The sequence below is a fragment of the Trachurus japonicus genome, chromosome 8 (assembly GCF_045865225.1).
Source record: "Trachurus japonicus isolate A0001 chromosome 8, Traja_1.0".
Classification (NCBI taxonomy): domain Eukaryota; kingdom Metazoa; phylum Chordata; class Actinopteri; order Carangiformes; family Carangidae; genus Trachurus; species Trachurus japonicus.
In genome coordinates, this window is record NC_140914.1 from 7,586,009 (window position 1) to 7,596,839 (window position 10,831).

The 10,831-nt window shown below is 40.8% G+C and overlaps 1 protein-coding gene across 1 annotated transcript; it reads right to left on the reverse strand.

The window, feature by feature from the left end:
• Positions 1 to 234: 234 nt before the first annotated feature.
• On the reverse strand, positions 235 to 10,612 carry LOC146982514 (uncharacterized). Its single transcript, XM_085785529.1, has 4 exons — positions 10,602 to 10,612; positions 2,182 to 2,808; positions 1,982 to 2,098; positions 235 to 1,225 (listed from the first exon to the last, which is right to left on the reverse strand). The coding sequence occupies exons 1-4, from the start codon at positions 10,610 to 10,612 to the stop codon at positions 235 to 237; spliced, it is 1,746 nt and encodes a 581-aa protein (XP_085641655.1).
• Positions 10,613 to 10,831: the final 219 nt, after the last annotated feature.

Sequence of the window (10,831 nt, forward strand, 5' to 3'; positions counted from 1 at the left end):
TTTGTTGTGGTTGAAAAAATTGCCCTCATTTTCAGGTAAAGTGAGATTTGAAAAATGCATGGTCCTGATAAAACATGGACGTCCAAGTGTTTTCATGAACCTGGTTTAAAATCAGGATAAATGTGGCTAATCAGCATGCAGTTAAAAGATAGGCATCAATCACACACAGAAATGAATATGGATCAGACATAATGGATCTGACACCTGATCATAGTCCCAGAACCTGCTAAAGCACTACTGTATAACACAAGGCTTTGTTTCTGGCACTTTCTCATCCACCTCATCAGCTGCAATTTTCTCTTCTGCGTCTTCTTCTTCCATCATATCCAGCTCTGGATAAAATGGCCTCTCCAGGAGAGCTTTGTTTCTCTTTGACGACTGAAGGTCCTTACGCAGAGAGTCGTTAATCTTCTGCCATGAATCTATCTCTGAGCTCAAGAGAGCAGATCTGGCTCTGATGAACTGTGAGACTTTGGTCTCGCTGCCTTTGGCCAGACTGATGCTGTCTTTACAGATGGAGATGATATCCATGCCCAGGGAAAGAGCATTTAAAGCGATGGCGCCCACCCCGACCGACTCGGAGACAGCACAGAGAGCATCTTCGGCTGCTGCCTCTTCAGCTGGCCCCTGCACACCCTCAAACACCTGTCTTTTTGGCAACAACCTAAACTTAGAGGCACCATGAATAAGTGAATGAATGTTTTTTCTAATTCTACGACCGCTAGATAAAATCCTGCATGCATCCTGAAATACATCCATATCACTTGCTTCCATTTTGACGGCTTGACCGATCACCTCCCCTAGATGAGCCTGGACAGCCTGCACATTCTCCACTAAGACCTTGAAGGCTTCATTGGCTTTCTTTTGCTGTGTAACTTTCACCCCGATCCCTGTGGCTGTGGTGACAACACTGTTGACTCCACTGGTGATCCCAAGTCCTAAACCGGTCATGGTCAGACCCAGAGACACTTCTGCTGTTATAGGAATTAACGCCAAACCAATAATGGAAAGCACACTCCCTACTGCCCTCACTGATCTTCCTGTCACACTGGAGATCTTTGACCCCAGATTCATCCTGTAAAGCTGAACAGCACACTCCTCCAGCTCCTTCAGACACTGAAGCATCCGGGGCTGTTGCTCCTTAAACTCATTGATGAAGCCAGAAAACTGTCCTTCCGAACAGTTTACCTGAAACAGGAAAACAGTCCGGAAGTGTTGGTTCATCCTGATGAAAAGATAAAGAGGAAACTAAGTCAGCCTTCTGAATGTTACTTTAATTTCTCAAAAGTGATAATAATTATAGACTATAGTTTGTTCAGAGAAATATAGGCTACTTTATACATTTCTCAAAGATTTAAATGTGCAAAATTTCATGCATTTTGCAGTGGGCAACCGCCATTCCGACATCCGACCAGTCCCACATACAGTAGGCCTCTATGTCTAAATGGCAACACTTAATCAAATGCCCCATCAATCCGACAATTCTTGCCTCCTATGGTCGGAATTACGGTATTTATTTTTCTATTTTTAAACATCCCGCCTTTCTGACAATTCCTTTAATAGCGTATTGTTTTTCCCCAAAAGATTTTGCACTGGTTGGGTTTAGGCAATGGAGAAAGGAGTTGGTTAAGTTTAGTAAAAAGACCAGGTAGAGGCTATACAGGCCAGATAGATAGAGAGAGTCCAGATCAAGTCCAGAGGAGGGAGTCACCTGTTGAGTAACGCACATTTCCTTAGATTGAAAGCCTTGTCGGAATGGTGGGACGATGGCATTTTGGAATAGTGGTACAGTATGTCGGAGTGGTGGGATGTCGGAATGACAGCATGTAATCGCATTTTGCAGTTTGGGAAAGGGGCCAAATTGGTGGTTAAATCAAAACAGTACAATTTCAATAGGGTCCTCGTTGGATGATTTGCAGTTGTCAGTCAGCCCTAAAAACACACAGACAAATGATAAAAAGATACACACAAGGCAACTCACCTGATTTCATGGAGGTGTTCGATGTGACCAAGCATCCTTGGTATGTTGTTTACAGACACGTTATCGAAGTCAACTTGAGTTTCCACATTCATCTCAAGGCAAAAGTCACCAAAGAAGCTGTTAAAGAGATTTAGATTTACTGTTGACTTACTTCACATCACCATACTGTCTTTCATCTTGTTCAAAAATTGTCTGTTTACCTCTCTGTTAATCCCTTGCAGATTATCTGGGTGGTCTCTATGTATATGTCCAACTGATTCGACAGCAGCTCCACATTCTGAAGATTGGGAAGGAAGAAGGCTTTTGCATCTCTTTTAAAACTGAGGAGGAGAGGGCAGATCATTCGTGCAGCAGCGATGATCTTCTGCACATGTTCAAACTTGATGCCAGTTATGATCATCTGCACATATTCAAACTTGATGCCAGTCAGGTGTAACACCTGGTTCTCCACGAACATTTGATGTGAAGTGACCGCCAGCTTCTCCACTGCATCCAGGAAGCGGTCCAGCTCCTCCAGGCCTCTCAGAGTGTCCTTCAACACAGCAGCAAGTTCCTCCGTGAGCTCTGCATGTCTACTGTCTGCAGTCAGTGCATTCAACTTGCTCTTCGTGTATTCCGCAACAGCCTTGCCTTTGTCATCTGACTTGGTAACATGAACAATATTCAGGTCGATGTTGGCAGCGCTGTTTTTAATGTCCATCATGATTTTCCCTTCTGTCTCCCTCATGCCCACCCACTCAGAGATATTCTCACAGAAACCTCTCACTGAGTCGATGTAGCTGAAGGTATCAGCAATGTAGCGGCACAAAGCCTCTTGTAGCTCCTTTCTGTAAGACAAAGCATCGACCAGTTTGTGAGATTTTGAAATAACTTTTTGATTTTCTTTGCATTTGCACAGAGTGGCCAGCAGATGTCGCCAGATCAAACATGGTTTCACATTGAGAAGCAGCAAATTCAAGTGTTTAGTAAGTTAAATTTTGCTATCTTTGTGTCATCTTCTACAGATTCATTCAAATGTATATAATCCTATGCATTGTGGCAGTATATCAGTGTTTCCCATACATTCATTTTTGCCGTGTACTGTAACCATGTTATGTCACTTAGTAAAATAATATTTAATGTAGACTGATCGGTTCATTGTAAAACATTTATTTATAGATGTAATGTGGTGATTTCTGTACTTAGGCTACAAGGCCCCAAGGCAGCGCTGCTCTTCTGTCCAATACACACCTGAAGTTTCACTTGTCATTTAAACAAACAAATGTGGCCGGCACAGTTGTTAGATTTCATCAACGAGACCAACATTTATCTTCTAAAAAGAATGTAACCAGCTGCCGAAAAACCTGCGGATAAGTTACTCGGCTCGTTTTATCCCCCGGGGATGACGACGCAGGTTGACCGGCCGATCAGCTCAGGAGACTGGCCGCTGCTCTCAGTTGCTGCTCCCACAGGTGGCTTTACACTTCTCCGAAAACGTCTGAGCAAATTGTCTAACATGAAAAAATCTTATAGTGATGTTATTTCTTTACTTGCTGTTCACGTGACTGTTTACTGCAAGACCTCCGCGATTTGCAAGTCAAAAGCGCACATTCAGCGCACATTCAGTCTACAGGACATTTTGTGTCCACAAAACCACTTGTGCTGTGTTGAGAGTTTTTTCTGTGCATATGTTGCCAAATTGAAGAAGTTGTTTTCTGAAATTGCTGCACATTCATGTGTTTTCTTAAGTGTTTAAGTCCTCAAGGTCACTGCACTATTATAATATAAATTATATTGTTTTATGTGGCTGAGCAGCTACGTGTGTGAAAGCCTGCCTGTGGCCTTTCAAGAATAACATTTAACAAATAAAAATGATAATAAATTAAATAAATGAAATGACCTGGGTCCGTGTACCTTTTGTCAGTTTGATATTCCGTTTTAATAAAAAAACGGGAAAACGGAAATACCGTGGTTTTTTACTTTTTTACTTTTCAAACAAAAACCAATAAATGAAAAAACAGAGTCGTTTTTCCGTTTTTGGTTTTCTGAATCAAAAACGAAAAACGAGAAAACCACAGTCAAATAACGGCCCGAATTTGGTTTTTGTAAATTCATTTGTTCGTTTTTCGTTTCATGTTTATCAATATAACGGCGGGCAGAACGGAAGCGGAAGTGACACGTAATAACTTCAAAATAAAAGCATGCTTATTTTCATCCAGACTACCGTTTTCTTTATACACTCATTTTTATTTTTATTTTTACAGATTATGCTCATAGCCTACATTTATTTCAGTGAACTATAGTTGTAGATGCCATGTACTAGTGTTTTGTGTGTGTGTGTGTGTGTGTGTGGGGGGGGGGGATGATACGTCACCAAGCGTAGTAAAATCAGCTATTCTTCACCTGTGACCTGCTATGTTTTAGCTTATCGACATTCCTCTGGAGCTCAGTTTTTATTGTTGAAGCGCGTCCGGCCCTATTAGCCATTAATTGTTCCATCCAGTCGCCCTAACAAGTAGGTTATTTTTAGCTGAATGCATATTGTGGGAAAGTTTTACCCTGCGAACGTCACCAGCAGAGGTCCCCATCACACACAAAATAAAAGTAGCGTGCTGCTTACTTTCCATGGATGTTACTTTCATACAGCCAAACGTTCACTTTATAGCCTAGCTACAGCCCTACACCAATTAAGCATTATACAACTCCGACCATGAGTGCTGATATACAGTATAACAGCAGTGGGACTTTTTACAGGCGTGTGTGTGTGTGTGTGTGTGTGTGTGTGTGTGTGTCTGTGTGTGTCTGTGTCTGTGTCTGTGTCTGTGTCTGTGTGTTAGGTTACACCTAACAGGGCCTAATGAATTTTAAACAGGAAAAAGGCTCCACATACATTGTTGTGAACAGACCCAAAGAAACGGCCTATTTTCGTTTCTTTGGGTCCATTCAAAACAATGTATGCTGTAAATCTCTGGGCAGGGCTATTATGGGCTGGCGTTGCTAACGGGAGGAGTGCAGAGAGTCTTCTACTGCAATTAAACCAGCACTAAGTAACTTTTCAACCTTCATGAAATATTTTCATAACTTTTGAGATGATACATCGACTTATAACAAGTTGAATGACACCTCTATCGTGGTCTGAGGGGGTCTGTATCTCTTTCTCTGGCACTAAGCAGCTTTGAGGAGCATGGTAGGAACCCTGCTCTCACTTAAGTTTCACTTTCACTTTTGCGAGTCACAACAAGGAGGGAACAGGCAAAACGGCACTTTAGCAATGGATTATGTTTGTGTTTTCACTTTGAAATGATCCACTGGAAACAGAAACTTAGTTTTGATGTCTTCTGTTAATTTTAATGCAGGATATTTACAGGGCTTCACGCTAGTGTTCATGTATGGAGGTTATTTTCTATCATAAATCAAGAGCATATTATGTTGATTTGAGAGCATTACTTTTTGATTTGACGTTCAGAAAACTCTGCTCTCATATTCAAATTTACTCTGCTCGCGCTCAAACTATGTGCTCGATGTTTAAACCTGTGCTCTCGGATTCAAAGTTGCCCTGCTCGTGCTCAAACTTTGCTTTCGCATTCAAGTTTGCCCTGCTCGTGCTCAAACTGTGTGCTCGCACTTGGTCACAGCTGCCTGCGCAGAGTGTTTCCTCTTGCGCGGAGGAAAGTCCTGCTCTCGGATCTCTGCTCTGCTCACGGAGTTTCTGTCAACTGTCAACCAATAGAAGACCGGCTACTGTTGACCAATCAGATCATCCCTACTTCTATGCTTCTTTGTGGGTGCGTTCACTGTAATTCAAGGAGCGTCACATACGGGCGGGCACTCTTTCTACCGGGTTTATCTATTTCCGCCCCACAGGCTGTTAAATGTGGCGGCTCCCTTTATGTTTTGACAACTTTTGGAATAAAATATCAGTTAATTAATACACGAGCGCCCGTGCTTTTCATTACAATAGGTAGCTATATAAACATAAACTAGCAGTAGTAGCGGATGGGTGCCTTATGTATGTTTTTTTTTTTATCCACGTTCATCGGTATATATGTTTTATAGTCTAAATACCAAAGTCACTTGTAAGTCCTGTGATGGAACAGTGGTTAAGGCAGATGACAGTAGCTCTTTTTGTTGATCATGGGACCGTTGGTTCGAATCCCGGCCCTGCCGGCACCCTCATGTTATGCTATTTGATTTTTATGATTTTTTTTTTTTCATTGAAATGCTTAACAAGAGATGGTGGGTTACCATGCGTGATTAAAAACATGATGAAATGAAAATTAAAACGGTAACCCACCATCTCTTGTTAAGCGTTTCAATGAAAAAAAAAAAATCATAAAAATCAAATAGCATAACATGAGGGTGCCGGCAGGGCCGGGATTCGAACCAGCGGTCCCATGATCAACAAAAAGAGCTACTGTCATCTGCCTTAACCACTGTACCATCACAGGACTTACAAGTGACTTTTGGCATTTAGACTATAAAACATATATACCGATGAACGTGGATAAAAAAAAAAAACATAGGGTGAATTCAGGTATATTGGGACATCAGGTAATTTGGGACAGATAAGGAAAAACACTGCTTCCACTTGCCTTGAATGGGCGATGGCAAAGTTAAAGGTGCTGATACATTCCTTTGGATGTCTACATTAAAAGTCACATTAAATATTTTGGGTGACATCACACAGGGGGGCGGGGTCAGCATCAAACAGGACGCTGACCCCAAATATCAGGAGGTCAGCAAAATGGCATGTGCTTTTGTTGGAATTTAATATAAGGCTATTACATTTGTATGACTAATTTACTGTAGGTATGAAAGTTATATTAAGATGTGTGATGCATTGGTGTACTAAAATAAACAAACATTGGTTTGTGAGGATGTTTACATTTTCTTAATTTGGACATTTTCTTGCTGTCCCAAATTACCAATAGTGGTATGGTAATTTGGGACAGCATGTTCAGGTTATTTGGGACAGTGTTTCTGGGTTTATATTGAAATATTTCAATAGTGTAGTCATATCTTACATGCTTAAAAGTGAGAAATTCTTACACATATAGGGAAAACAAGTACCTTTGTACATTTCAGAATATCAAATCAGCGGTTAATGTGGAATAGGTGAAGTGACGTTCAAAAATAGGTCAGATTGTTTTATCTCTTATTATGTCATGAGTTATCTTTATTTTATATATTTATATTTAACAAAATATAAAAATAAATGTATTTTTAAAAACATGCTTGCTTCTCCTGAGGTCAATAGTCTGCTCACAATATGTTTTAGGCTATTAAATCTGCTGTATGTTGAAATAATTCGTATATTTGGTTGATTTGGTTACAAATCACGAGATTATAAACAATACACAACATAAAAATAATAGGCTATAGGCCTAATATACATAAATAAGCAATCTATTCATGTCTTTTTTAATGTAATTGGAGCTCCATGCAATATCCCATTGCACAAGCCTGTGTCCCAAATTACCAAACCTACTGTCCCAATTTACCAAACAAGTTGCGAAAAAATAGTTTTGTGTCAAAACCTTTAAAATAGAGTGCTGTGCTCTCACAAAAGAATTTTAGCACATAATTGTTTCACATAAAGAACGCAGACACGTAGAGGAATCCAGATATATCTCATTTGTTGGGTTATTTATTAATCTTGATGACAAAAAATGGCTCAGAAAATGAATTTACAAAAATTGTCCCAATATACCTGAATTCACCCTACATAAGGCACCCATCCGCTACTACTGCTAGTTTATGTTTATATAGCTACCTATTGTAATGAAAAGCACGGGCGCTCGTGTATTAATTAACTGATATTTTATTCCAAAAGTTGTCAAAACATAAAGGGAGCCGCCACATTTAACAGCCTGTGGGGCGGAAATAGATAAACCCGGTAGAAAGAGTGCCCGCCCGTATGTGACGCTCCTTGAATTACAGTGAACGCACCCACAAAGAAGCATAGAAGTAGGGATGATCTGATTGGTCAACAGTAGCCGGTCTTCTATTGGTTGACAGTTGACAGAAAATCCGTGAGCAGAGCAGAGATCCGAGAGCAGGACTTTCCTCCGCGCAAGAGGAAACACTCTGCGCAGGCAGCTGTGACCAAGTGCGAGCACACAGTTTGAGCACGAGCAGGGCAAACTTGAATGCGAAAGCAAAGTTTGAGCACGAGCAGGGCAACTTTGAATCCGAGAGCACAGGTTTAAACATCGAGCACATAGTTTGAGCGCGAGCAGAGTAAATTTGAATATGAGAGCAGAGTTTTCTGAACGTCAAATCAAAAAGTAATGCTCTCAAATCAACATAATATGCTCTTGATTTATGATAGAAAATAACCTCCATATTCATGGGAAATGGAGTCTTCCTTCAGACAAAACACTACCGCTTTGGTCCACCGGCACCGCCAAACTCAACCAAAACGGAAAGTTCTTTAGTACTGCTTTAAAGTACTTAGGGGCTATTTGTAGATCATACAACCCCACTTTAAAAAAAATGATACTATTCCTTTAATAATACTCTATCATCAGCTTTTACAGTCACTAAAGTTAAAATTCAAATTCTTCAAAACATTCTTCAGATTTAAATGTGATCTTTGGTTATGAAAAAAAGAAGAAACATGTCATACAAGATGGATCAAATAGATATTACGGCTAAACCAATAAAACCAATAAAAACAATCAGCCGCGGTGGGCTGAACACGGGAGAAATTGTTGACGCGCACACTTCGCTTTACTCTTGCTCTCAAAGCACCTTTATTTCCATATCATGGCAACACAGAAGCTCCAACTGCTTACAAACGTCCGCGCAAGGTTAATAAGGGAAGCACAATGTGATGTGATAGCGCAGCGCTCAACAGAAAATTTCACCCCCGTGGCTCATCCCACGCCATGTTCAAACGCCAACTGATGGGACCAGGTGAGTGCAATCACAAGTAACCACGGATCACACGCCCACAGTGACACACCCCTACCCACGCACCAATGCAGTGTTCACAACCACAAACCAAACACACACAGACTTACATACGGCTCCTACAATAGATATTTCTAATATAAATGAAGTTATGAATCTGAATATTAAAAATTGAAATCTTTAACATTCATTGTCTTACCTTACTCAGGAGCTAGATCAGAGCAGTGTCAGAGTCGTTATGAACATGCACCTTCAGGTCATGTGCAACTTTTCTGTGATCATTTTCATCTGTCATGCAGGACACATGCAGGAAGTTCCTCTGATTCTTACCCTATAGGCTGGTAAACGGCAATCTGAACTTCCTCTATCTGTTGTCTTAAATGCAAGTTACAGGACAGTCAGCAAGTGTTGTTTCTGAATTAGGATGTAGGAGGGAGGGAAGGAGAACTTACAAACAATATCAGTTCACTCTGACGCAGTATTTTGTGCTCTGGTTGCGCGTGCACATCTTTGTAGCCTACATAAGAAATCTGTCTATTGAATGAGAAATCCATTTACCAGGATCCATAGGTTCTGACATGTTCAAATTCTCCTGACACACATTTCTCTATAATACCCACATGATCATAATCCTATAGTAAAGAGAGAACATAATCAGCATTTACAGTAGCTGCCATTCACTATTGTCAAATATACATATTTGAATGTTAGTGCCTGTAGACACTTGACATATTTGACAATATACATATCACAGTGACAATACCTTAAACATTTTCTGCTTTACACTTTGCTTGCAATTCTTCAACACACTTTTTTGCAGAACATTACACACAGTTTCCTAGATTAGACACGTCACTCAAAATTGAAATGGTAAATGGTAAATGGTAAATGGTCTGTATTTATATAGCGCTTTACTATACCTGAACGATACCCAAAGCGCTTTACAGTACATCACATTCACCCATTCACTCACACATTCACACACTGATGGTGGTAGCTGCCATGCAAGGCGCGAACCACGACCCATCAGGAGCAAGGTGGGTAAGGTGTCTTGCCCAAGGACACTACGGCAGCAACCGGAGCGGGATTCGAACCGCCAACCCTCTGATCATTGGACGACCCGCTTGGACGACCCGCTCAAATACCTTGTTATCACAGACACATGTATTTACAAACACATCTGGTAATTGGAAATGGACCGGAAATACTTGTGCACAATTTGGTCAAGTTGCATTTGTCACATTTCCCCTATTTAGCCAGAGAGAATTCTGTCTCTGAGGAATGAGGTGGCAAGATCCACACAGAATGAGCCATAACTTCCTCAAAACAAAAATATACCTTTTTTTTTTTTTTTTTTACTTCTCCCAGGAATAAATCCTGTTTTCAATTTTGTTGTGTTTACATTAAAACAAATGTACTGTAATTGTTTTGTATTGTGTTGTAACTGTTACTGTACAGTATTCTATCTTTCTTACAAAAGTTGTTGGAAGAATTTTTCACTTCCTTTTTTTTTGCTGACAGAAAGAAGTGGTGTGTGTGTGTGTGTGTGTGTGTGTGTGTGTGTGTGTGTGTGTGTGTGTGTGTGTGAATGTGGTGCAGTACCTTTCTCAGATTTCACAGGTTGGTTAAGCTTGTCAGCAAGGATCCATTCCCCTCCGACCACCCCCATCCTCAGTCTATGTTTGTTTGCTGGAGTTGATGATGTTCTTGTGGGACAGTTACGTACCCAATGTCCATGTTGGTGACAATGATAGCACTGAAATATTGTAGAAAAAGAGAGGATTGCCCGCACACTCTTGCAGGAGGTCACAGTGATTTATTCAGCACAAACGTTTTCGACCATGTGTGGTCTTCATCAGGTGCCAACAGAACAAAGGAACACTCACGCCCATATATAGGTTCACAGGTGTATGGGTGTGAGGTCCAATTAGGTGAGGAGGGGCGAGCCTGAAGGCA